Source organism: Hemiscyllium ocellatum, chromosome 12, assembly GCF_020745735.1.
Source record: "Hemiscyllium ocellatum isolate sHemOce1 chromosome 12, sHemOce1.pat.X.cur, whole genome shotgun sequence".
NCBI classification, from domain to species: Eukaryota; Metazoa; Chordata; class Chondrichthyes; order Orectolobiformes; family Hemiscylliidae; genus Hemiscyllium; species Hemiscyllium ocellatum.
This window is the reverse complement of record NC_083412.1, coordinates 72,354,577-72,382,213: the sequence shown is the minus strand read 5'-3', so window position 1 is coordinate 72,382,213 and position 27,637 is coordinate 72,354,577. Positions and strand designations below refer to the sequence as shown.

General features: G+C 40.3%; 2 protein-coding genes across 4 annotated transcripts in view; one reads left to right on the top strand and one right to left on the bottom strand.

The window, feature by feature from the left end:
* The window catches only part of cmss1 (cms1 ribosomal small subunit homolog), a 366,499-nt gene that overhangs the window by 46,433 nt on the left and 292,429 nt on the right, over positions 1 to 27,637 (top strand). Inside the window, exon 2 of one of the 2 annotated variants that reach the window (XM_060833692.1) lies at positions 20,713 to 20,815. The exons of the other annotated variant lie outside the window; for it this stretch is intronic. The gene's annotated coding sequence lies outside the window, so the exon portion shown is untranslated. The remainder of the gene's footprint in view (positions 1 to 20,712; positions 20,816 to 27,637) is intronic. 2 annotated transcript variants of the gene reach the window in all.
* The window catches only part of filip1l (filamin A interacting protein 1-like), a 147,900-nt gene continuing 132,813 nt past the window's right edge, over positions 12,551 to 27,637 (bottom strand). Inside the window, exons 2-3 of one of the 2 annotated variants that reach the window (XM_060833690.1) lie at positions 22,930 to 23,035; positions 12,553 to 15,686 (exon numbers count right to left, since the gene is read on the bottom strand). In XM_060833690.1, coding sequence (XP_060689673.1) covers positions 12,902 to 15,686; positions 22,930 to 23,035 — 2,891 coding nt within the window. In that variant the 3' untranslated portion in view covers positions 12,553 to 12,901. Of the gene's footprint in view, positions 15,687 to 22,929; positions 23,036 to 27,637 lie in introns of both variants that reach the window. The other variant, XM_060833689.1, reaches the window with a different exon arrangement.

The window sequence follows — 27,637 nt, the reverse complement described above, 5'->3', positions numbered from 1 at the left end:
GAGGAAGGATATAGTTGTATTGGAGGCAGCGCAGAGGATGTTCACTAGATTGATTGCAGAGATAAGGTGTTGGTCTTATAAAGAGAGATTGAGCAGTTTTGGCCTATATTCTCTGCAGTTTAGAAAAATGAGAGGAGACCTAATTGAAGTATGCCAATCCCCTTTAGCATCTTACAAAGTAGATGTAGAAAGGGTGTTTTCTTGTGGGGGAATCTATAACGAGAGGCCACAGTTTTAGGAGTAGCAGATTGAAAACAGATGACAAAAAATCACTTCTCTTGAAAGCTGTGGAAGTCAGTACCCAGCAGTGCAGTAGCTGGTGAGACATTGAGTATATTTAAGGAGGAGATAGATTTGTAGTTAGTAATAGGTTGAAAGGCAATGGAGAGAAGTCAGAAAATAAGAGTTGAGGCTAAGATGAGATCAGCCATGATTGTATCAACTGGCAGAGCAGAATCAGGGGGCTGAATTGCCTAATCCCGCCCCAAGTTCGTATGTTCTTTTCTGTGATGCTATATAATTCTCGCTCAACTGCGTTGGTTTTGTTCTTCAGTAAGCAGTTTTGCTTTGTATTATATTGATATTCCAGTAAACTGTTTTGGTTCTATATCTGATTTTCTGCACTTGAGCAAATAGAAAATAGCAGGTTGAATTCAATGGGTGAGAAATTGGCCTCATTAATGCCTATTTTATGGGTCTTAGAGTCCCAAATTGGCGTCTGCAATGCGCAACCACATGTGAGAGAAATTGCATCAGATACTATATTTGTACAGATGATTGATGCCCTGCTGCTGCCATTTCGCGTTCTGAAAAATGTCTAACTTGCAGGAAGGGCACACCGATGGGAACTACTTTACAGAATCAGCAACTGTGACTATACAAACCACGTGACCACATGAAATGTGATAGCACAGGCTGTTGCACAAAAATTGCTTCTGCTACAGGGACCACTCTGGAGGAATCCTGCAGATGGATTATGTCTTGTGGTGGTCAGTTATGTGTTGCTCACTGATCCCGCATGGGGACACCCCTTATCACCAAATATTCACCAAGCAGCTAAAAATCAGGAGGCAGGAGATTGTTGAAGAAGGGAGGAGGCAATCTTGGCAATCCTTTCTGTCTTAACCACCTGTGAAGGTCCAACCACAGTTCCCCTTTCACCAAAAAGACCTTTCCTCTGTTACTGAGCATGACAGGATCTGCTTGGTCACAACGCAAAAGTAGAGGTCATTACCAAAAAAAGTGGATGAATGGTATCATGCCACACCTATGACAAAATTCAACTAATCACGTTTGCAAATTTACTTTGTGCTAGTTTTTCATGCACGATTCCCTGTTCCTAGTGCCCCAATAGGGTGCGAGCAGGGCTGGTGTAAGACTATTAACTGTTTTGTAGAATGACCTAAGACTATCTGCCTTACAAGCCCATAGCAAGCTGTGCCAACTTGGTGTGGTTGCAGCACTTGGGGATGCTGGTTGACAAACAGCAACTAGAAGATAGCTAGGGGTGGGAAGAAGAACACTGTCTCCCTGAAAGAGGACAGCCAGTTCATGGCCCATGGAGATTTTGCCTTGGGTCAAACCCCAGTAATCTGAGCAATATATTAGTAGACAGATTACTGGACTGATGTACCCCCCCCCCCCCCCCCGGAAGTCTCTTCGCACATTGCAATTCACAGCAGTCTGAATTTCTTGTGGAACACTCTGATATTAACTAGTTTCTGTATGTTTTGCAAATGTCATCCATAAAACCATACATCAGATGCCATTTTGAACAAATGAGTATGAATGAAGATGGGGACCACTTCCGTTGCTTCAATATTTGCTGCGCCAAGCTGGTGGTAGACTCTTCTCTGCTTCTTGACATTGACTGCAGGCTTTTGGTTTCCAAATGCACCAAGTGTCTTGGTGTGAAATCCATCATATTGCAAATTAGAAGCCAATGTGTGATAAGAGAATGAGGAACAAATATAAGGATACCATTATCTTCAATGATTTCAGTCATTTCACTGGCCTGAACTTCAGCAATGTGTAGGAGTGATGGTCCTCAGTTCATCTGCTCATTTCTCCATGCCTTGTATCTTGAGCTTTCCTCTTCAGTTGTTCATAAGAGCTTCTCATTTTCAATTTCAGTATAATGAGAGAAAAGAATACCTAAGGTAGTTTCTTGTTGCTTTCCTCATGTGCTTAAGGGATACACAAGTCCTCTTCATGAAGGATAATCCATCTGTGAGCAACTGTTGTTCCTCAAGGTTCTAACTCTTCAACCATCACTACCAAAAATTTCCTGGTTCGGTAGATGGACATAGCTCATATTTCTGAGCAGGGGGCCCCTTCAGAGACTTGGACAATTTGAACATGTGTGGAGATGACCACTCCAAAGTCTTAAATGACCCCACTACCATCAGAAATAGCATTCCATTGATAATAGTGTGGGCTTTTCCATTGAACTTAGGATATGGAGGTGAGCCTGTCTTTTTCCAGTTAGCTTTCTCTGTCTCCAGTTTGTGCTTTGTTTTGTGACTGAGAAGAAAGTTTGTTAGTGAGTGTTGTGCAATCTGTTTGATTCATTTGGTTATCTTGGCTAAAATGATAGGAGTGAGATTAGAGATTGTTGCATACTAAATGTGTCAGTTTGATGTGAAACACGTGAAGTTCGTATATGAGTTATAATCAGAAATTGTTTGTAGGTGAATGGTGGGAGTGGAATAATTTGATAAGTGATTAAGGCTATGAGTACAATTGGTAGGAATGGTACTTGATGTCACAGTCACTGCCCTTCATCAATTGTATGTGATCATTCAACTTCTTGTGACACTGCATTCAGACCCTTGACTCTTTGCTTTGACCTCCATGACTACCTGCTGATGACACTTTCTTATAACTGGGTGTCAAGGGCCGTCCTCTCTCCCTCCCCACCGACTATAAATATTGGACAACTCTTTCCTATTGACATCTTCCACCTTGATCTCCAATGCAATGTCGAAAGACCTTGGATGCTGATCTCCCTTCTGTTTTGTGTTATGAAGGGGTGGGTGTACTGTACCTTTTAAGGAAGTTAAAAGCAACAGAACCAAGTGTTCTAAAAAGAAATATAATGTAACATTTGGTCAAACAACTTGATTAGCTGGTTGCCTGGGAATGACAAAAGAGATTCAAATGAGACCAATCATTTAAATTATACCCCAAAAATACCAAACTCCAATCCAGTTTGAATTTAGTATCTTGATACTCTTAAAAGCCAATGACACATTCTGATGCTTTGAGGGTATAACACCATGGAAAATTGAACAGTTGAGAGGAGAACTGCCAAGTCCCAGCATATAAAAAAGACTGCCCAAAAAATAGCTCTCTTAAAAGGTACCTTTATCAATCAGTAACCTGGGAAGCAAAAATCCCTAAGAAGAAGGAAAGAGGACCGGAATTCAGAGAAAACAAAAGCTGCCTGGTTTTGAGATAAAAAGTTTTGTTCTGTAAATCGTAATTAGGAGGTTTATCAAACTAGTATTATAGAAGGGAAGGTAACAGATAGGTTAGAGTATGGAATTGTAAACAGTTGTTGGTTAATTATTCTCTGTTATACTTTAAAAAATAAAGTTGTTATTTTTATTTTAAATAGTTCTTGGCCTATTGAATTTTCACAGATTACTGCACGGGATAAGTCTTTTCTGTGTTGTTAGTTTTAAATTAAGCAGGACAGTTTAACCTGTATTGTAACAGTTTGGGGTCTCAATCCGATTTGAACTGTTTGAGACAGGTTTAAGTAGATTTGGGCTATGAAAATTCCCAGCAGATTTAACCACTTGCAGGTTAGCATTCTAGATCTTTAAATAATATGTAGGCGATGCAATTTGTTTACTTCCGATGATTTGTGATTGAGTAAATTAAAAGTGAGAGAAATGGCTCTTAATATTGCTAAAGAACTTCTGGAATTGGAGATAATTCTCAAATTTGCCAAGGAAGTTTAGAAGGAAAGGAAAAGGCCATACTTTTAGAATTAGCGAAGAAATTAGGTTTGGGTTTAACCATTGACAAAAGTCAACCTGAAATTGTAAGGGAACTACTCAAACACTTAAGTGTATTAGACAAATAGACAAGTGCAGTAGAGGTAGAAAAACTTAAATTACAGTTGAAGAAAATGGAGTTAGAAGATAAACAAAAGGACAGAGAGAGAGAGACAGAGAGAGAAAAGAGAGAGAGAGAGAGAGAGAAGGTTCTTAGCTGAGCAAAGGGAGAGACAAAAAGAGAGAGAATTTGAATTTGAGACATTGTGACTTAGTCAGCAAAGTCAAGTTAACAGGTTGGAAATTAACAGAGAAGGTAGCGATATATATATATGTGTCAAAACTCTGCCATTTTTAGATGAGAAAGATATTGAAGCCTTCTTTATTTCATTTGAAAAATTGCCCACGCAGATGGAGTGGTCTGAAGATTTATGGGTAATGCTAGTTCAGACTAAACTGGTAGGTAGAGCTAGTGTGGTATTTGCTGCATTGTCAGATGAGGGGTCAAGCGATTATGAAGAGGTTAAACAGGCTATTTAAGTGCTTATGAATTGGTACCAGAAGCATATAGATAGCGGTTCAGAAACACAAAGAAGAAACCAGGTCAGACTTCTGTTTAGTTCGAAAGAATTAAACGTAGTCATTTTGATCGATGGGTACGTGCTTTGAAAATAAATAAGAATTTTAAGGCTCTAAGAGAGGTTATTCTGCTGGAGGAGTTTAAAAACTCACTTCCAGAGATGGTAAGAATTCACATGGAGGAACAGAAAGTTCAGGAAGTGAGAAGGGCAGCAGAATTAGCAGATGATTAATGTTGGTGCATAAGACAAGCTTCTGGCCAGAATTTCATCCTGTGAGGGATAGAAGTTGGGAGAAAGGGAGGTCCTACACTATGTAACCAAGAGTTGAGAGCACTGGTAAGATTTTGCCACAAGTTAAAGATGCCCAAGAGGGTGGACAGGAGGTGAAAGGCCTCAGGTGTTTTCACTGTAACGGAGTGGGACACAGAAAAACACAGTGCTGGTGGTTTCGGAAGGGCACTGGGAAAATATGTTTTCACTGCCAGAAGGTGGGACATGTAACGTCACAGTGCTGGTTGTTAAAGGAGGGCACTGTGGGAAAAGGTGTGGTAAAAGAAGCTAAGTCAGTGGCATTAGTGAAGGTAGTAAAGGAGATCCCAAAAAAGCCAAAGAGCTGCAGGAATGTGCACAGCTTAGGCAGGGGCTGGGTATGGAGTTAGTATCTAATCTCTACAAAGAATTTGCCTCTGTGGGTAAAGTTTACTCAGGAAGAACAGGGGGAGAAGGACAAGAAGTTATGATTTTGAGAGATACAGGATCTAACCAGTCACTGATAGTAAGGGATGAGTGAATATGCACTCTTTCTGATCTGCTCTGTTACCTGAGAGTGTGGCAATTTGTGGAAGAAATTTAGCATTCCCCTATGTAAGATCAGGTTGGAGTGCCAACTTAAGACTGGGGAAGTTACAGTGGGAGTCATTGACAGAGTGTCAGTTTCAGGAATCCAGTTTGTTCTTGGGAATGATTTGGCAGGATCCAAGGTGGTAGTGACACCCCTTGTTGTGGAGAAGCCCAAGGAAGACCAAGAAACTGAGGGGTTATAATTGAAATATCCTGGCATTTTCCCAGATCCCACTATCATAAGTTACAGCATTAAGCGAAAAGAGAAAGATGAAGGAGTTGAGATTCAGTTAGCTGTTACCCTGTTTGATGTAATGGTGCAAGAGAAACCTGAGTCAGACAGGAGTGTTTACTCTTGAAAGGCTAAGGGACTTGCTACAGCAAGACAAGATGATAAAAGATAGAGTATGTGGATGCGTACTCTGAAAAGGAGGCAGATAAAATTCTGGAAGGTTATTATCTGAAAGATAGAATTCTAAGGCGGAAATGGAGACCACGGCAGGTTAGTGCAGAGGAGAAATGGGCTGAAGTGCATCAGATTGTGTTGCTGGTAGCATACAGACAGGAAGTGTTATGGGTAGCACATGAACTACCTGTAGGAGGTCATCTAGGGGTACGAAAGACTCAGAGCTGAAAATGTGTTGCTGGAAAAGTGCAGCAGGTCAGGCAGCATCCAAGGAACAGGAAATTCGACGTTTTGGGCATAAGCCCTTCATCAGGAAGGGAGGAAGAGAGCTTCTTCAAGGAAGGCATCCTTGCAAGAGGATTCGCAATAGGTGAAAATCTTTGAGGAGAAAGCGAGGTCTGCAGATGCTGGAGTATCAGAGCTGAAAATGTGTTGCTGGAAAAGCGCAGCAGGTCAGGCAGCATCCAAGGAACAGGAAATTCGACGTTTCGGGCATAAGCCCTTCATCAGGAATCTCCTGTTCCTTGGATGCTGTCTGTCCTGCTGCGCTTTTCCAGCAACACATTCTTGTATGAAAGACTCAGGCTAAGGTACAAAAACATTTTTATTGGTCTGGAATGCACAAGGATGTGGTTAAGTATTGCTGTACGTGTCATACATGCCAAACGGTAGGTAAGCCACAGGCTGTAATAAAATCAGCACCTCTGTTGCCAATTCCCACATTTGAAGAACCTTTCACCCGGGTTATAACTGACTGTGTAGGTCCCCTCCCGAGAACTGAAAGTGGGAACCAGTACTTGTTAACCATAATGGATGTGTCCTCTAGATTTCTGGAGGCAATTCCATTATGGAGTATCAAATCCAGTGCAGATCATCCTGAAGCCCAGGGATCGTTAAAAAGGTGGCATCAGACCTTGACGACCATGTTGAGAGCATACTGTCAGGATTACCTGAATGATTTATATAAAGGAATCCCATTCGTATTGTTTGCAATTAGAGATGCCCCAAATGAATCTACTCCGTTCACTCCCTTTGAGTTAATATTTGGTCATGAAGTGAGAGGCCCTTTGAAATTAATTAAAGAAAAATTGACAGGACCAAAGTCAGAGATCTTATACTTTGATTATGTATCAGAAGTGAGGGAGAGATTAAATCGAGCAGGTGAGTTAGCTAAACAGCACTTGAAGAGACTCGGACGCTTTCCTGAGGGGATGATGTGTTAGGACTATTACCAGTGATAGGAGATCTCTTCAAAGCCAGGTTTAGTGGTCCCTATCAAATTGAGAAAAGGTTGAATCAGTTGAACTATTTAGTAAAGGTATCGGGTATCATGTGATCATGTTGAAACTGTATTATACGAGAGAGAAGGAACTGGAGAAACAGATGTTAGTTACTGCCTTGCAGAGTGATGAATCAACTCCAGATGATGTGGATTTTGATGTGCTTTAAAATAGATTTAAAAATGAAGAAGTCCTTGAGGAATGGGAGAGGTTAGTAAGCTATCTGACTCAGGAGCGTAGAACACAGGTGAAAGATTTGTTACTGTACTACAAGGTGATATGTGAGAATCAGATGGGGAGGACTAGTGCTATTGTACAAGAAGTAGACGGAGGGAATACTTCTCCAATAAAACAACACCCTTATTGTCTTAATCCTTTCAAAGCCAGACAGGTTCAGATGGAGGTGGAGGCCATGCTCGACAATGACATCATTGAACCAAGCCAGAGCAAGTGAAGTTCGCCAATCATCTTTGTTCCCAAACCGGACTGGACTCGATGATTCCATGTGGATTATCGGAAGGCCAACAAAATCAGGTGCACATCCAATTCCTAGATTGGAGGATTGTATTGAGAAAGTCAGACAAGCCAGATACATCACCAAATTGGACTTAATGTATGTTTACTGGCAGGTACCTTTATGAGAGACAGCAAAAGAAATTTCTGTGTTTGTAACCCCAACTGGGCTATATCAGTTTCAAGTGATGCCCTTTGGAATGAAGAATGCATGCCACATTCCAAAGACTCATGGACATAGTTCTGGCTGGGTTAACAAACTGTGCAGTCTATTTGGATAATGTAGTGATCTTTAGTAAGCCCTGGAAAGATCACATGGTACAGTTGGCCGAGCTCTTTGAATGACTATGAGAAGCAAAACTGGAGATAAACATAAATAAAATGGAATTTGCAAAAGCTGAGGTAACGTTCTTGGAACATAACATCGGTCACGGAAGATCGATCCCACGGAACGCAAAGACGCTGACCATCAAGGAATTTCTGCAACCAACCTTGAAGAAAGAGGTGCTTTGATTCTTAGGACTCAGTGAATTCTATTGCAATTTTGTTCCAAACTTCAGCAGTGTAGTGGCACCATTAACCAATTTGCTGAAGGAGAACATAAAGTTTCAATGGATAGAACAATGTCAGGAGGCATTTGACACTTGAAAGCCATATTAACTACCAATCCAGTTTTAGCTACAGCAAACTTTTCAAAACCTTTTAAAGTCGCCATCGATGCTAGTGACATAGTGGTTGGAGCTGTAGTCCTACAGAAAGATGAGGATGGGATTGATCTGCCTGTTGGTTACTTTTTGAAGAAGATCAACATCCATCAGAAGAAATACTCCACAATCGAAAAGGAACTATTGAGTTTGGAACTGGCCTTACAACATTTTAATGTGTATGTCACAAACAATGTGTCGGAAACTGTTGTGTACATGGATCACAATCTACTTACATTTTTAGAATGCTTTAAAGACAAGAAGATGAGACTATTTCATTGGACTCTTATGTTACAGACTTTAAATTAAAAAATTCTTCATGTTGTGGGTCAGAAGAATATAATCACAGATGCGTTATCGCAGATTGAAATGATAAGAGTTTAGCTGAGATTTGACTTTGTTTAATATTATATATAGAGGTTTATAAGAAGATGATGAACTTATATGAAAGTTATGTGTATGTTTGGGTAAGGTGTTAAAAAGTAGAAAATGAAAATTTAGCCAGCTTTTCATTATGATGGTTCATTTCTTCTTAAGGGGGGAGATGTTATGAAGATGTGGGCGTACTGTACCTTTTAAGAGTAAGGTAAAGCAACAGAACTACCTGTGTTCTGAAAAGAAATATAATGTAACATTTGGTCGAACAACTCAATTAGCTGGTTGCCTGGAAATGACAAAACAGATTCAAATTCGGCCAATCAGTTTAAATTATACCCTGAAAAATACCAAACTCCAATCCAGTTTGAATTTAATGTGCTGACAATCTTAAATGCCAATGACACAATCTGAGGCTTTTGGGGTATAAGATCAGGGAAAATTGAACAGTTCAGAAGAGAACTGCCAAGCCCCAGCATGTAAAAAAGACTGCCTGAAAAATAGCTCTCTTAAAAGGTACATTTATCGATCAGTAACCTGGGAACTAGACATCCCTAAGAAGAATTCAAAGAAAACCAAAACTGCCTGGTTTTGAGATAAGAAGTTTTGTTTCGTAAATCATAATCGTGAGTTTTATCACACTAGTATTAGAGAACGGAAGGGAACAGATAGGTTAGAGTAAGGAATTGTAAATAGTTGTTAGTTAATTATTCTTTATATTTTAAAAAATATAGTTGTAAATTTTTACTTTAACTAGTTCTTGGTCTCTCAAATTTTCGCAGATTACTGCACAGGATAAATCTTTTCTGTGTTGTTGGTTTTAAATTAAGCAGGAGAGTTCACCCCATGTTGTAACATTTGTCAATCCTCAAAGTTAACCAAAAATCATAGGCCCTTCAACTCTGAAGCCCAGCAAGTTCTCTACTCATAGTACACCTTTTCTTTTAAGAGTTGCAGACTAACTTTATGATTTGGAGATGCCAGTGTACAATGTTAAAAATCACACAACACCAGGTTGTAGTTCAACAGGCCATCACCTGATGAAGGAGCGTCGCTCCAAAAGCTAGTGTGCTTCCAATTAAACCTGTTGGACTATAACCTGGTGTTGTGTGATTTTTAACTTTGTACAGACTAACTTTAAGCCATGCAGGAGAGCTTTGAACATTGTTAACTAGGTAGCTTATTGACTATCTGTTGACATGTACTGTTGGTAAATGGTACAGTTGTTGATGTTTGGATGCAGCGCTAATTCACAGAAGCATGCAGCAAAAAGATGTCATGCTACCTGAAATTCAGTAAATGCTCATTAATTAATAATATATTATGATCACTACTGGGGACTATTACGCATTAAAAGTCTTGTTGATTGTCCAACTCACCTCATAGATATTCAGATTTCTGTCATATTAAACAAACTAGACAAGCTAGATGTCAGGAGAGTTTGACATGGAAACCAGAGCAGTACCTTGCAAATTCAGCTAACTGCTTGCTCCGAAGAACCTCCATGTTGGACATCGGGCAGCAACATCTCAGCACTTGCTCCCTGGGCACTGTCCATATACATCCAATATCCATAAAATGGCATCGGACATGTGCCAGTGACTAAAGAATCCTCATGGAGCATTTCTGATCCATTTACAAGGTCTATTCAAACTTCTGTGCTTCTTTATTTTTCTAATTTGTTCTTAAGATTTTGTACTTAGCTCCTGATGAAGGGTCCCAACCCGAAACAGTGACTCTCCTGTTTCTTGGATGCTGTCTGACCTGCTGTGCTTTTCCAGCACCAACCTTTTCGACTGACTTCCAGCATCCGCAGTCCTCACTTTCTCTCATTGTGATCACTACAACCGTTTTCAGGAACTAACCACTTTAGCTTCCACAATTTTTCTGGCACTTGCAGCCATGACAAAAGAACTATGCCCCTCATTTATCTTGAAAAGTAGCTGTCTCTTTTTTAATTGGCTCCAAAGCACAGACTTACTGTTTTAAAAGGTTAATTTGAATTTTGTCTTCCATAGGGGATTTTTATTCATTCATGGAATGTGGATGTCACTGGCTAGGCCAGCAATTAATGCCCATACCTAATTGCCCTTGAGAAGATGGTGGTGAGGTACCTACTTGAACCGCTGCAGTCCATTTTGGTGTTGAAATGCCCACAAAACTGTTAGGGAGAGAGTTCCATAATTTTGATCACTGACTGTGAAGAAATAGTGATATATTTCCAAGTCTAGATGATGAGTGGTTTGGAAAGGAATTTGCAGATGGTGCTACTCCAATGTATCTGCTGCCCTTGTTCTTCTAGATTGTCATGATTGTGGGTTTGGAAGGTACTGTACAAAGAGCTTTGGTGGATTTCTACAGTGAATCTTGTAAATATTACACACTGCTGCTATTGAGTTTTAGAACTGAAAGTGGATGTGGTACCAATTGACTCCTGGGAGTCGAGTGTCTTGAGTGTTGCACTTATCAAGGGAAGTGGGAGTATTCCATCAAAACTCCTGAATTGTACCATGTAAATTGCATGGCTTTAGGGAGTCATGTAGTAATAAATAAGGTTTCTAGCAAATATTTCTGTGAACGTATTTGATTAGGACACACTTCAGGGAGACTAATCAGCCAGATTGAAGAATCCTGAGACAAAGCAAAATGTAAAAACAGCCAGTGTAAGCTATATTTCAATAGGAAGCAAAGTTGTTTGGGTCAAACAAATGAGACTGCAGGAGAGGTGAAACAAAAACAAATAAAATTTAATCACTTTTTTAAAGACTGTAGCAACTAATTTTCTTTGAAAGGAATCAGACTAAGAGGTGATGATTCTGTTGTTGAAGGCTTCAACAGGAGTAACAATGAAGGGACATTGTATCCCTGATGGACAGATTCCGAATTTCTGCTTTTTGCTGTGAATCCAAGAATGCCAGAACTTGCTGTCAAATTTCCCCAGTAACAACACTGAGCATTGCCATTCTTACCTTTATTATTACAGCAAATTCTTGGTCAATAAGTTTGCTTATCTCATACAATATCCTTTGTGAGATTCCGTGCTTACTGAACTTCATTTTCCAGTATGTACAATTTTGTCCTTTTTTTTAATCTAATGGATTTTCTAGTTATCAAACTCAGCTCTGCTCAGTCTCAGAATTTTAAATCGCTATCAATTTTGTGAAGTTTTCACCCAGTGAGAGATGTTAATATTGAAAATTGGATCAGTTTCTCAAGTTTTTGTACAATTCGTGAGAGCACCAAGCTCTCCCACGTTAAGTGATAAACGCTCCCTTCATTCTGTCCCATGATGTGCTTTAATCTCACTCTCAACAGCCCATACCAACTGAGCCACTTAATTTCTTATTCAGTTTCACACTAGTTGTCCTTTTGCTTATCTGATATTGTTTGTCCTGCATTGTGAACATTTTTGTGTTGGTAATCACTATAGCATTGAATTTGTGATAATTATATGAATGCTTACCGTATTAAGTTCTTCTGGTGTTTTAATGCAGCATTGGTCCATTTAAAATTAATTGGTTAATGCTTTCTTTTAAAAGCAGGGAGAAATTTTGGGTGAATGTGTTGAATATTCTTATGCAATGTGCTGTTACTCCACAATATATTCTCAAGGTCTGAGAATTGGATATGATTCTCAGTCTGCAGATGAAATGTTTATTCCAACAGCTGCAACTGAACTTGGATTCCGGAGTGAAACAACCTGAAGCAACACCCATTTCCAGAAAAGAAATAGATGATTTAAGACAATTTCAGAACAGCATAACTCAAGTACCTCTTCCATTAATGAAATATATTTGTAAACATGCAAAAGAGGAAACAAAAAGAAACTCAACAAACTCATTCTAGTGTTTACTGTTACTCATGAGTTGTTTTTCTCTATTACAATTTGAATCTGATTTTTTTTGTTTTAATATTCGAAGCAAGTACAGTTTTCCATTGTAATACAGTGCAGATTAAATGGTGATTGACCGCTTAATACAAGTCTCTCATGTTGAGGAGTTACAGGTTATAGTATGTACACACAGTTTGAGTAAACACACAAATCCAGGAGGATGTTGATTAGGTGCAGGGTTTATACATGACATGCACAAACCAGTCTCAAATTAAAACAGAAGATGCAGGTAAATTTAAGTGGATCTTCTAATATGGAAAATAAAGCACTGTTATTTTCACTGGGATTTGGGTTGGAGAAGGGAGGTTAATCATAGACATTACTTACTGTAATTTGTGCATGACGTGGGGCAGAAGTAGTTGTTGGTGTAATAGTGATACTGCTGGTGATTTTACTGGTTGACTTATTTGGTGTCCCATTAGTTATAGCTGGAGTCCTGATCTCCTGGATTGAACTGCATGGGCTCATTGGTCTTGAGACAGGTGTAGCTGTTTGAATGTGGGGATTACCTAAATGGATATGGATTTTATTGTCTTCAGTTGTAATTACATTAGGACTTGTATTTGACTTTTGTATCTGACGTCCTTGTATTCTTTCAGGTGATACTCTAAAGATCGTATGAGTTGTAGCAACTTCCATTGGCTCAGGAGACAAAGCTTGTGCCGGTGAGCTTGCAGTTACAGCAACAATTTGTACTGGTGACATTGTCCTTTCTGGAGTCATTGAACCACATGAATCTGAAGTTCTTGATTTTAGCTTTGTAGTCCGGGAAAGGGGTGTCAGGGCACGCTCTGGTGGGGAGTGTGCATCTGATGGCTTTGACTTTACAGGTGTTATTGAGGCATTTTGTATAATGGTTATTCTTTGTTTTGGAACACCACAGTTGGGGATGACAGCTGTACTAGTGTAAGAAAATGAATTTTCTAAAGTGGGGCTGGTGATTTCAAGAGTAGCCGTGCTGTGCCCATGGTCTGGTGTTACTTTTATATGAAGAGGCTGGCCTGGCTTCTGAGTAAGCACCATTTCACCAGGCTGCACCAGATTTCCGTTCTGTTTGGTTACAGCTTTTCCATTTTGTGCACAAGATTCCTTGCTCTTCATCCATGGGGTCCATGACTTTTTATTATTGACACTATTTACTGTTAGTGAATTGTAATTCACTTGCAAGGATTGATCACGTTGAGAATTGAAATCGGTTTCTTCACTTTCTGTACATATCTTTCCATTTACAACTGCTTTTTCTAAAGGGATAAGGCTTTTATAATCAGGTGGTTCACTATCCAATGCATCAGTTTGGATCTCTTTTGAGCAGAGCTGTAATTCACTTAATCTCCTGCCATTCATGCCAGGCCTAAGACTCTTGCTGAACCGTCTGTATCTCTCTAGTTCTTTGGTAAGATTTTCAGTTTCTCTTGATAGTTCTTTGTTCCGGTTTTCCTGCTGAGTCAGCTTTTTCTGCAATGATGTCTGTTCTGCTTTAAAATGACATAGTAAGTCTTCTGTTGCCATATATTCATGAATCTTGTCTTTGAGGGCTTCCACTTCTCTTGTTAGATGGCTTGATTTTGCCTGTTCCTCACTGAGTTTGTCAAACAGGTTTTGTTCATTGGTTGATTCAGCTTTTTCCGCTAGTTTATATCTGGCTAATTCCTTCTTCACAGCCTCAAGCTCTTCTGACAATAGTTTTACTTCCTGTTGTTCATTGTAGTACCTCTGTTCCAGTGAGTCATAGTCATCTTCTGTCTTCATTAGATCATCTTCTACAACCTGCATATCTTTCAATTTGCGCTTAAGCCTTTCAACCTCACAAGTTAATTCCCTTACTTTATTATCATCCTGTTGTATATGTTTAGGAGATTTGTCAAACTCTTGTTTTCCTTTATTTTTGAGGTACTCCTTTTCTATTGCTTCAAGGGACTGGAGTCTTTTCTTCAAGAGGTTAGACTTGGACTGAAGATCATTTCCTCGCTCTTCCTCAATTTTTAGCTTCTTTTTAAGCTCATCTCTTTCTTTGGTCAAACTGTATGTTTTCTCTTCTAATTCTGCTTTGGATTTTAATACCTTTTTACTTTCCTCAATTAGTTTCTCTGTCACAACAGTAACTTTATTTTCCTCTATTTGAAGTTGGGCATTTGCGTTTTGGAATTTATCCTCTGTTTGTCTCACCTTCTCTGCCATATTTTTTCTTTCATCAACCAACATCACAGTTAATGTTTTAAGCTTGCTTAGGTCCTCCTTCATGGCCAGTTCCATTTTCTCCAGCTTGTTTTCAATTGCTTCAAGTTCCCTGACTCTCACTTTTAAGGTTTCTAATTCATTTTCCAATTTCTTTGTTAAATTCTTCTCTTTTTCCAGATTGCATTTGAGCACATAACATTCCTGTTTACTTTTACTGAATGCATCCTCTAATTTTTCCAATTCCATTATTCTCCTCTTTAATTTCTCTACTTCAGTTTTTAGATTCCTGCTGTGGCTTTCTTCCTTTTCTATTTTTCTATTGAGATCCTTGCACTGCTTCTCCATTTTTAAGAGCTCCTCATCCTTTCCTTCCATTTCCAACACCCGCTTACGTAGCTCTTCCACTTCTGCCATCAAGCTGGAATTCCCACATTCCCCTCTGTTTATTTTTTCCCTTAAATCCAGCAGCTCCTCTTCTGCTTTCTTCAATGACTTATTAGTCTCCTCCAGTTCATCTATCTGTCGGCTGAGTGTGGCAAGTTTTAGTCGAAGCTGTCGATTCTGGCTTTCCTCGTTGGTCAATTTGGCCATTATTGTTTCCTGCTCTTGATAAAATCTGCTAGATTGGGCTTGCAGCTCAATTTCAAGAGCAAACACTTTATTTCCTTCTTCTGTTGTCTTTTCCTCGGAGACTGTTAATTTCTCCTGAGCTTGCTGTGCAGTGACTGATAGAGCTTGAACTTTTTGATTCTGTTGGTTAAGCTGCTCTGAAAGCCGTTGCTGTTCATCCACCAGTACCAATGCAAATGATTTCAGCTTGGTAAGCTCTTCCTTTAGCTTAGCAATTTTTTTGACATTTTCTTGATCTTTTTTCACTTGGTAGGCCTTTTCTTGGTCAATTAGCTTTTTCAACCTATAAAGAAACAAAAGCATGAGGTGAGAAAAAAAGCAGCTTGACTTAAGGGAGATTAAGTGGCCTAATTACTGGATCCCTGTTAATTTTTGACACATAATTCCTTTTTTCATTCTTTCTTGAATATATAATTTTCTTCTTAATACTTCAGCAAACTTTTTCAGCCAGTTGCACAAACAAAAGCAATATTGACTGCTCAATTTTGAGTTGTTTATTGTAATCATGTGTATCTAAGTACAGTGAAAAGTTTTGTTTTGCAAGCAGTACAGGCAGATCATAGCAAACCATAGCAATGTATAAACTTTGAACAAAAGCTACAGATAATTGGTTATCAATTAAAAATAGTAAATGTTGGGAGCATAACAATTCAATCAGTACTTGTGGAAAGAAAAATTCATTGTTTCAAGTGGAGACCCTCTGTTCTCTATTTAGATGCTAACTGACCTGCAAAATTTTTCAGAAATTTGTGCTTTCATTTAAACTTCAATGTTTGATTGTATTCTAATAACATTTTCATTGATAATACTAGTAAAAAAAGTGATTAGCTCTTAAAACATGTACCTTAGATGTCGGCACATTAGTTTATTTCAGAGCCCTCAAATAGAACCCTTCAAAAACAGGTGTTTACTTATGTACTGGTGAGGGTAGGGGTATTTATATTATAATAGTCAATATTGAAACATAAATTAAAAATAATACCAGTAATTCAGATTAAATTAATGTGAGTTTATTTAACAAATTTAACAGTACAAAAATATTTTAACCTCAACCAAAGTGTTTTGAAACCTGTAAAATTAATTAACATTTAGGGTGGCACGGTGGCTCAGTAGTTAGCACTGCTGCCTCACAGCGCCAGGGTCCCAGGTTCAATTTCAGCCTCAGGCGACTGTCTGTGTGGAGTTTGCACATTTCTCCCCGTGGCTGTGTGGGTTTCCTCCGGGTGCTCCGGTTTCCTCCCACAGTCCAAAGATGTGCAGGTCAGGTGAATTGACCATGCTAAATTGCCCGTGGTGTTCGGTGCATTAGTCAGAGGGAAATGGGTCCGGGTGGGTTACTCTTCAGCGGGTCGGTGTGGACTGGTTGGGCCGAAGGGCCTGTTTCCACACTGTAGGGATTCTAATTCTAATTCTAATTTACTTCAAAGAGTGGGTGTATCTCTAACTCTTGCACCTCTTCACAACACACCCTGTCTGACTTGCTTCTAAGTGTTAAAAGTTACAAGTAAAGCACACATTTACAGGGTGAAAATCAGAGGCTTATTACTAATGCAAATATGGCATGTAATGATGGTCTTATTTGGGGGACCTATTTTTGGGGGTGGAAAATTGTCCTTTGATATGTCAAGTTGATGTTTGTGCAGTGATGTACAATGTGTTGAATTGAAACTAGAACAATGTAACAAATGTAAGAACCAATGGAATTGTTCTTTGACTAAAACTTGATAATTTCACAATTTTTTGAAAGAGATCAACAGAAATATTCAAAATTGTGAATGCACAATGTACCAATTTTTTTTGTTGATGGAGAAATACAGATTTTGTCTTTGAAAAACAAGTTGTGCTAAGTTCTAAAATTAAGTTGGCCCCAAATGCTTGAGTTCAATCCATCTCTTGATTATCTTGCATTGTGCAGTGCATTACAGAGGATTAAAACCTGGTGGACACTTTGAAAATGACCCCTCATCTCAATCGTCAGGTAACCTCTTCCCAAGGCACTATGATCTTTTCAGATCTATATTGTCAATTTCTAGCCTCACCTAGACTTTCAGTTCTTTTGTCAATCTGTACATGACACAGGCTGCCTGTGTGTGTACCGGGTGCCTTCACAGATTGCAGACAAACCTGGTCCATCTGGGCGTTCTGGTTCGAGCAAAGCCCTTCACCTGGCAGCATCAGTGGTCCCATGAAGTTTTAAATAATCATCTCAATCCATTTTCAGCATTGATACAGTAGTATTGTTTTGATCCTGACAGTGTTTAACACAGTCAGCACAAAGGATAGAAAAAAAATTAAACCAGGGATTTATAACATTTTTGCTACATATGCCAGAATGGAGGCAGACTGAATGCTGTGAATTTGATATAGGGTACTATTGATTTCAGCTGAAAGAAAATTGAAATGCTCTAGTTGACTCTCTGCCTCTTTCTTCCTTTTGAAGATGTTCCAGAAAACTGACCGGTTTCAGCTCTGCTCGCATTTTGACACATGGCTCAGAATACTTGATAATACAGCCATGAAATGTTGTAGGACATTTTACATTGTGACCAGCACTGTTTAAAGGCAAAAAAGGAAAATACTGCAGATTCTGGAAATCTGAAATCAAAATTTTAAAAAATGTTGAAATGTACTGGTTACATCTGTGGAGAGACAAGTGGAGCTAATATTTCAGGTCAATGACCTATCATAAGAATCTTGAAAAAAAATGTAAGTTTTTCTTGAGAAGGATGTTTTTATTGAGCACTCTTTCAACAACACATGGAACAAACCAGTGGTCTGTGAATTCAGGGAGTTGTGTTATCAATGCACCCTCGTGTCTCATCTTGTTGCACACAGTTTTGATGAAGTGAGTTTTGTTCCTTGTGGAGTAACAGCTGAAACACATGACAGCCACAGTATCCAAGAATAGTCATGAATGTGGTTTATCAGTCCTGCGCAGATGTAGCAAATTGCAATAAATATCCTTTTTCAAGACTATCCAATAGTCCCAAGCATCCAAAGTAACAATAGACGTTGTTACGTGTTATAACATGTTCCTATCCAACACAATGTTGTAGTAGAAACAAGGATACCCAAGTTTGATTCACATCCCTGACTTGTACATTTTAGTTAAGCCTGTTCATCTCAAACAAAGACATACAAAACATTTACTTGTATATGGAGAATTCTTAAAAATTGTAGAATTAGTGATATTGGCAACACCCATAGAGCACCCACCCAGATTACTGACCACAACATTTGCGAACAATGATACTGTGAAGCGTGAAAAAGAAAATACCCTTGGAGGACCACAGTTATTAGCATGTGACATTATTAAACATTTATAACAATGTGATGACATTCACAGAAATAGTTTATATAAGGTGTTTAATATCAAAACATATGCCCCAGTGTTTTACAGGAGTATTACCAAACAAAATTTGGCACTGATTAACCTGAGGATATATTTGGACAGAAGATCCAAAGCCTGATGAAAGAACTAACCTTTGAGTGTCTGAAAAAAGAAAGTGAGGTGGTGAGGCAGAGATGTGTAATGGGATTCTAGATCTTAGGGCCTTGGCAGTTGAAGGCAGAGCAAGCAGTGATGGATGAATTTAAAATTGTGGTAATCAAGAGGGCAGGATTGAATGAGTGCAGCTATCCTGGAGCATTATAGGGAGATAAGGGAGGTCTTAGAAGTAGGGAAAGGTGGTGCTATGGAAGGATCTGGAAACCAGGATGAGCTTTTAAATTCAAAGAGTTGGTCAATCAGGAAAAAATTGTAGATCAGCAAGCACAAGGGCACTGAGTGAACAAGACTTCATACAATTTAGAATATAGGAAACAAGGTTTTGGATGACCACATTTTTCAGAGGGTAGAGTATTGGAAAGCAACCATGTAATGCATGGATTGATGAAGTTTAGGGTTAGTAAAGACATGGATGTATGTTCCAGGAGCAGAGGAACTGAGGAAAGGGCAGCTTCTGCTGACAATATAGGGATGGATAAAGGCAGTCTTAGTGATAGCATGGATATAAGGTCAGAAGGTCATCTTAAAGTTAAATGTGTCACCAAGGTTGAGAGCAGATCCATTCAGCCTTAGATATTGCCCGTGAGGGCTATAGCTGATAGTCAGGAAATGGAGTTTGTGGCAGGGAACAAAGTTAATGGGTAATGTCTTCCCAATATTTAGTTGGAGGAAATTTCTGCTCATCTAATGCTGAATGTTGGACAAGAAGCCTAATAAATTAGAGGCAGTGGAAGGATTATGCAATTTGGTGTTGTGTATCATTGCACATGTGGAAATGATACTATTTTCAGATGATGCTGCATAAGAAAACATGTAAGTAAGAACTTAGAAGGACTAAGATGTGAGAATGACAAGGGAAGATATTGCAGGTGATTCCCAGGAGGTGATTTGCTAAAGAAGAATAGATGCAAGCAAGGACAGTTCACTTGGTTGGATGAGAGAGGTGAAGTATCAAAGGAGTGTGGTGTGGTCAACTTGTCAAAAGCGTCATCTAGGAAGATGAGGAATGATGATTTATTGTAGTGAAAAAGAGGTTATTCATGGTTTTGATAAAGATCGCTTCATTACTGTGCTGACAATTTTATTGGAAGGGTTCAAGCATTGACTTGTGGGAAAGAGAGGTAGAGATATGGGAGGGAACAGCAAGTTCTTGGATACAGAGAGGAATGGGAGATTGGAAATTGGGCTCTTGTTTGCAAGGACACTTGTAGTGATGGTGGTATCAAAGAGGTGTTTTTGTATTGAGAAAGGGAAATGGTAGCAGATCTGAAGCAGAGGGTGAATGGAAGTAAATAATACCTCAGAATCAGGAACCATTAAGAATATACGGGATGCAGGAAGAGACTTTTGCTGGTCAATAGTTTAGTCAAAATAGAATTGAGGGAACAAAAGGTTGGCCCCACAATCAACTTCAACTCATAGACAGCATTGCATGCGTTGGGAGAAGGACTAGGACAAGGGCAGTGGGGAACATCTAAGCAGGTCAAATTGAGTGGATTAGGGAAAAGGAAGGAGCAGTGGTAGCTGAATGCATCATCTCAAACTTTGTGACAAAAAAAGTCCATGAGCTTCCTGGACCTGTTGGAGGTGAGGATGAAGAAGGCAGGAGAGAATGGTTTAAAATAATGTTTTTTTGATGATTTCTAGATTATCTTTGAAGAATGCACCGTGTTAATGATGTAGAGCAGTACCTGATAATACATTGTTTGAGACAACCAGGGCTGGCATGGTTAAACTAAATAGAGCCAAATATGGTCATACAATTTTGTCTGCCATAAAAATTAAAACCTGTGTCTTTTAGACTGAAGAATGTGGAGTGGTGATACAAGCAAGGAAGAATGACTCAAGTGAGAGAGAAAGTTATTGTTTTGCTGGAGACAACAACATCAAACATAATGCAGAAGGTTTGATTTAACAAATCATTAGCTGCGCAAATGTCATAAAGAATTGTGGCACAAAGATTACATTGGTAGTAATTTGAAAGTGTGTGACAGATGACCTGATGGAGACTTTATCTCCCCCCTGCACCCCCCCCCCCACCCCCCCCCAGAGATGGATGTAGAAACAAGCGATATTAGAGATTGCTTATCAGTGATGATCAACAATAAGAGGAGCAAGGCATATGAGAATGATAAGAACTAATTGGTGAATATGGGTTGGAGAGTTCATACGAAGGGCAAGAAGTAAAGAGGGAAAAAAAGCAATGAATCCAGAGCATCACCAATGACATCACCAACCCAAAGAAACCCAAACATATAAATAAAAAGAAGGAATTATCAGCAATGCTTTGCCTGGAGGCCCACTGAAGATGTTAGGCTAAAGTGAGGACTGCAGATGCTGAAACCTCAATTTAAATTAGAGTGGTGCTGGAAAAGCACAGCAGGTCAGGCAGAATCTAAGGAGCATGAAAATCGATGTTTCGGGCAAAAGCCCTTCATCATTTTATGACAGCCCTTCACTGAAGATGTTGCCTACTAAGGTGATAAAACATCTGGAAATGAACCTTCCAGCTTAGTGAACAAACCTACATTCAGAATTCGGAGCAGGTAGGAGAAGAATTGATGGAGGCTGAAATCACTGAGGCTAAGAAATTACTTGTTGCCAAAGCTGAGGAAGGAAAGCAGAGCGGCTATCTTAGAGTTTTCAGGTCATACAGCATAGAAGAGGCCCTCGATCCATTGAATCTGTGTTGACCTATCTACACCAATCCCACTGTCCAACACTTTGGCCTATTGCTTTGAACATTCCAAGCAAGTCTGGATAAAGGATGAGAAATTACCAGATGAGTAGGGAGATCGATCAGGGTGTGATCCATACTGATGCAACAGCTTGAGTTCGGTAAGTGGGGTCAACATGTAGCCAGAGAAGGAAAAGCATCATCATCCCTCTGCCATACTACCATCCAGACCAGGCTAGCAGTATGGATATTCACAGTGTCCTCAAGGGAGAAGGGCCTTGTTCATAAACAAACATATATTCTGGAAAGGCATGGGAATACTAAGGACCAAGCAGGATGAGGCAGTTAGGGTTGCTGCTTAAAGGAAGATGCGATGACAGTTTCAGTCGATGTTTTGGAGAATGCTGAAAGAGGGAATCTCAATAAGCTGTATTATTATTATTTATGAGGGAGGAAAATCTGGGATAATGGCAGGTAAGTGGGAAAAAAGATGGGTGTTGAAGAATTTGGGCCTTTGAATGTAAAATAACTGAGAGAAGAGAAAAAAAAGAGGTATGGTAGGGGTAAGGCAGGAAGAAGGGAAAGAGGGGAAATAAAAAGATAGACTCAGACCTAGGATGGCAGCTGTCACAATTCAGTGAAAATGAATTATTGCAAAGAAATCTATAATTATCTCGATCAAGAGCATAAATTATTCTGCAGGCTAGCTTGAAATGTAACAATAATTTTTAAGAAGTATTGCCCATTAGATCGATTGTTGCTTTGGTGATTTGAGCTGTTTTGCTTTGTTGAGTGAATTTCTTGATTGACTATATGAGATTTTAACAAAAATTCTGGCTTTTTATGAAAAAAATCAATTTTTAACCTTTATTGATGAAATTCTATAGCTGTTTGGTGTGAAATTATGTTTTAATGTATGAAATATTCTTAAATAAAAAATGTATTACTCCAAAGAATTGCTTTTCAAATTCACCTTGTGTCTAAAATATAAAATGATGCTTCACTTCAGCCTTTGTAAGAATGAAATTGCAATCAGTGAACAATGTCATGCTTATTTTAGCATTATTTATAATAGTTCAGATGGAGAATGTGATTAAAATACTATTAGTGGCACTGATTCCATAATACATTCACTATCTAAACACTTCTTTGCCATTAAGTCTATTATTGATGGTGTGCTGTCATTGTGCATTTATAGGAATAATTAGGTAATATTTAATCTAAACTAGGATTGTAGAACTACTATAACAATCTCTAAATATAGCATGTATACAGTATTGTCAAACTGATAGTGATCCTTTCTACTGCTGAACATGATGATAAATTGAATGAAATTTCTACCTGAGCAAGTAAATAACTTTTTCTCCCATTTGCTTCAGCTCTATTACTGGTCTGAGTACCTCTTCTTTGCCTTCTATATGGATGATCATCATTGGCATTCTTTCATCTATGAAAGATGATTGATATGCAGCCAACATTAGAGCTTAAAAATGTGTTACCGGAAAAGCGCAGCAGGTCAGGCAGCATCAAAGGAGCAGGAGAATCAACATTTCAGGCATAAGCCCTTCTTCAGGAATGAGGAGGGTGTGCCAAGCAGGCTAAGATAAAAGGTAGGGAGGAAGGACTTGGGGGAGGGGCATTGGGAATACGATAGGTGGAATGAGGTTAAGGTGAGGGTGATAGGCCGGAGAGGGGTGGGGGCGGAGAGGTCGGGAAGAAGATTGCAGGTCAAGAAGGTGGTGCTGAGTCTGAGGGTTGCGACTGAGAAAAGGTGGGGGAGGGAAAATGAGAAAGCTGGAGAAATCTGCATTCATCCCATGTGGTTGGAGGGTTCCTAGGTGGAAGATGAGGCGCTCTTCCTCCAGGCGTCTTGTTGCCATGGCATGGCGATGGAGGAGGCCAAGGACCTCCATGTCCTTGGCAGAGTGGGAAGGGTACTTAAAGTGTTCAGCCACAGGGCAGTTGGGTTGGTTGGTCCGGGTGTCCCAGAGGTGTTCTCTGAAACGTTATGCAAGTAGGCGGCCTGTCTCCCCAATGTATAGAAGGCCACATTGGGTGCAGCGGATGCAGTAAATGATGTGTGTGGAGGTGCAGGTGAATTTGTGACAGATATGGAAGGATCCCTTGGGGCCTTGGAGGGGAGTGAGGGGGCAGTTGTGGGTGCAGGTGTTGCATTTCTTGCGGTTGCAGGGGAAAGGTGCCGGGAGTGGAGGTTGGTTGGTGGGGGGGTGTGGATCTGACGAGGGAGTCGCAGAGGGGGTGGTCTTTCTGGAACGCTGATAGGAGTGGGGAGGGAAATATATCCCCATCTGAGGTGAAATTGCAGTCTTTGAAGAATTAGGCCAAACCAATATGAACAACCCAGATGGCCTCCTTCTTCAAAGACCGCAATTTCCCCTCAGACGTGATTGACAATGCTCTCCACCGCATCTCCTCCACTTCCCACTCCTCCGTCCTCGAACCTCGCCCCTCCAATCGCCACCAGACAGAATCCCGCTGGTCCTCACCTACCACCCCACCAACCTCCAGATACATCGTATCATCCTTCGTCATTTCCGCCACCTCCAAACAAACCCCACCACCAGGGATATATTTCCCTCCCAACCCTATCAGCGTTCTGGAAAGACCACTCCCTCCGCGACTCCCTCGTTAGATCCACACCCCCCCACGAACCCAACCTCCATTCCCGGCACCTTCCCCTGCAACCGCAAGAAAGGCAAAAACGTGCGCCCACACTACCCCCCCTCAGTTCCCTCCAAGGCCCCAAGGGATCCTTCCATATCCGTCAAAAACTCACCTGCACCTCCACACACGTCATTTACTGCATCCGCTGCACCCAATGTGGCCTCCTATACATTAGGGAGACAGGCCACCTACTTGCATAACGTTTCAGAGAACACCTCTGGGACACCCGGACCAACCAACCCAACCGCCCCGTGGCTGAACACTTTAACTCCTCCTCCCAATCTGCCAAGTACATGCAGGTCCTTGGCCTCGTCCATCGCCAGACTATAGCAACATGACGCCTGGAGGAAGAGCGCCTCATCTTCCACCTAGGAACCCTCCAACCACAAGGGATGAATGCAGATTTCTCCAGCTTTCTCATTTCCCCTCCCCCCATCTTTTCTCAGTCCCAACCCTCAGACTCAGCACCGCCTTCTTGACCTGCAATCTTCTTCCCGACCTCTCCGCCCCCATCCCCTCTCCGGCCTATCACCCTCACCTTAACCTCATTCCACCTACTGCATCCCAACGCCCCTCCCCCAAGTCCCTCCTCCCTACCTTTTATTTTAGCCTGCTTGGCACACCCTCCTCATTCCTGAAGAAGGGCTTATGCCCGAAACATCAATTCTCCTGTTCCTTTGATGCTGCCTGACCTGCTGCGTTTTTCCAGCAACACATTTTTAAGCTCTGATCTCCAGCATCTGCAGTCCTCACTTTCTCCTATGCAGCCAACATTTGTTTTCAGATAGGTGTTTTCATGTAACACACATTTGCTGATGGCTAAACAAGCCAATCCTTGAACGACAAATTATGTCACAAATGCTGCACATGAAACTACCAAGTGGCATTCTGGGTTGTTTTCAGGGCTTTGGTGTGTGTTGCCTAGCCGCTGTGGTCACTGGTCATTGTGCATACCCATTCACTCTGACATCAGCTATTGACACACAAGTGTATAAACAATGTCTAGGAACTTCATTTCTCGGGTACACACATCCTTGAAGCTTTAGTCATTCTGCGGTTCCTGTGTACATGATACTTTAATTATAACTGCATTTGTCTGAAAATGGTACATGTAATCAGCTGAGTTCCACTGTCTGTATAGAATGCATAAATACAACCGTAACATGACAACCATGACTTTGGAATGTCCCAGAACCACAAAAAGAACTTTATAAAATTTGAGTCTCCCATTTAATGCCTGTGCCTTTGGATAAGCTTCCTACCTCTGCCCAGATTAAGTCTGGGACATGATAATTCATGAGCAGTTTTCTTTATCTGATGCCATTTGAGGCAAGTAGGTAATTAATGCCCAATTAAATGCTTTGTCCTGCCACTGGTGGCATTCACTGTGTGTAGTCAATCTGCCTTAATGCAGAAGTAGACAGGTTCTGCTCAAGTTCTAAACAGCACTGGTGAGATCACATATGGAACATCATACACAATACTGGCCTTCTTATTTGTTGGAGGGAGTTCATACATTTACTGGAGTGATGCATAGAATGGGTGGGTTGTCTATGAGTAACAGGTTGGATAGACAGACTTCTCTTGGGAGAATTAAGAACCACAGATCACTCTTTAAAATAGAGTTTAGGCAACATTTTGTTTCCTCTGAGCATCACGAGTCTTTGAAACCCTCCTGAAAAGTTGAGGAAACAGAGTCGTTGAATGCTTTTAAGGCAGAGGTGGATAGATCTTATGAAGCAATGGAGTAAAAGGTTATTGGGTTAGGCTGAATGTCTGTTTGAGTTTACAATCAGATCAGCCGTGATCTTATTAAATGGGGAAGCAGACTCGAAGGAGCCAACTGATCTGGCATTCGGAATGGGCTGCCTGGTTAGGAGCATCCCTTGCCCTTGCTCGTTGCTCGTCGGTGACTCCTCATTGTGACCCCCCCCCATCCTGCCCTCCTTCAGCTTGTGGTCTGAGTTGTTTGCTGATTTTAGACCTTCAGTGGATACATTGCTTGCAGCTGCCACCACCTCCTTTGTGGTGCTGATGGCAAGGAGGTGCTATTTGTCTCTGGTGGCAGCTCAGGAATGAGTGGAAGGATTGCACATTTGTTCCTCGATCCCAAGGCAGGTATGTTGCTGACCACCTAAATGCCTAATTTGCAGTTAATATGCTGGGTCTTCCTCAAAGAAGGCAAACATGGCTCTCGTCAGCTCTTCAGAACGTGGATGAGACCCCTGCCAACTGGGTTAAATTTCACTCTTTGTGTGGAAATGTAGTGCTGTGTTCAGCATGTTACAATTGTGGCAATGTTTCAGCAGTATTTAATTGGTTATAAACACCTCGGGTTGGGTTGAATGTACTATATAAATGGAACTCTGCTTTTTTACTCAGTTGATATTGAAGAATAATCACCTGGAAGAGAGCACCAAAGACATTCTAGTTCCCCGGAACTATATCTCATTCACAGTCAGTTCAGTGCATATAGGAGAAGAGAGATTTAGGAAGAGAAATGATTCACCAAACTTTCTCCTAAATAACATAATTGTGAAAGACAATTGGAATATATTGAGGGGTATATATACTATATGTCCTTGAAATGAATACATCTCTACTTATTTATATTTAAGAAAGGTTACTGTGTTCCAATTGGCTGTAGGAATATTGTTACGCTAATCTCCTGCAGTTCATTTATAATTGAACTTGAACCCAATGTTCCCGTTGCAGTATTAGGAAGCACAGATTGAGGTATGAAGGGAACAGAGCATGCAAGAGGTACTAAGCTAGCGAAATCCTGAAGGACATAGTGGGCAGACTGCACTTCTGTTTAGCAACTTGGAAATATTTCATTACATTGTGTGCTATATAAATACATCTGTAAACACTGACGGTGAAGTGGTCACTGCACAGTTTATTTAGAAATGAAGTTCTGTTATCACACAGAGAACACCCTCCTTCATGTTGCCATCATGTAGAATAGGTTGAGAATGGAACTAATCATTCAAAACCAGGCATCCGTGAGGTGCTATGGACCATCAGCACAGCAAGAGTGTGTTCCATCAAATTGCAACCTCATTGCGCAGGATATCCCTTACTGAAGTAGCATGTAGACAGATCAAAGTTATCCCTGACCAAAATTAAAGATCTGCAACCTTGCCACATCCAGTACTGAGTAAACAGGAAACAGAAGGAGGACATTTCATGAAAATCTCCATCCTCAATGATGACAAAACCCAATGTGTCTGTACAAAAGACAAAATTATGACCTTTTCAACTGTCTTCATCCAAAAGTGTTGAGGTTTTGATCCATCTTGGCTTCGTCCTGAAGTCCCCATGATCAGATATGACAACTTTGGATCAACTTGAATTTGCATGT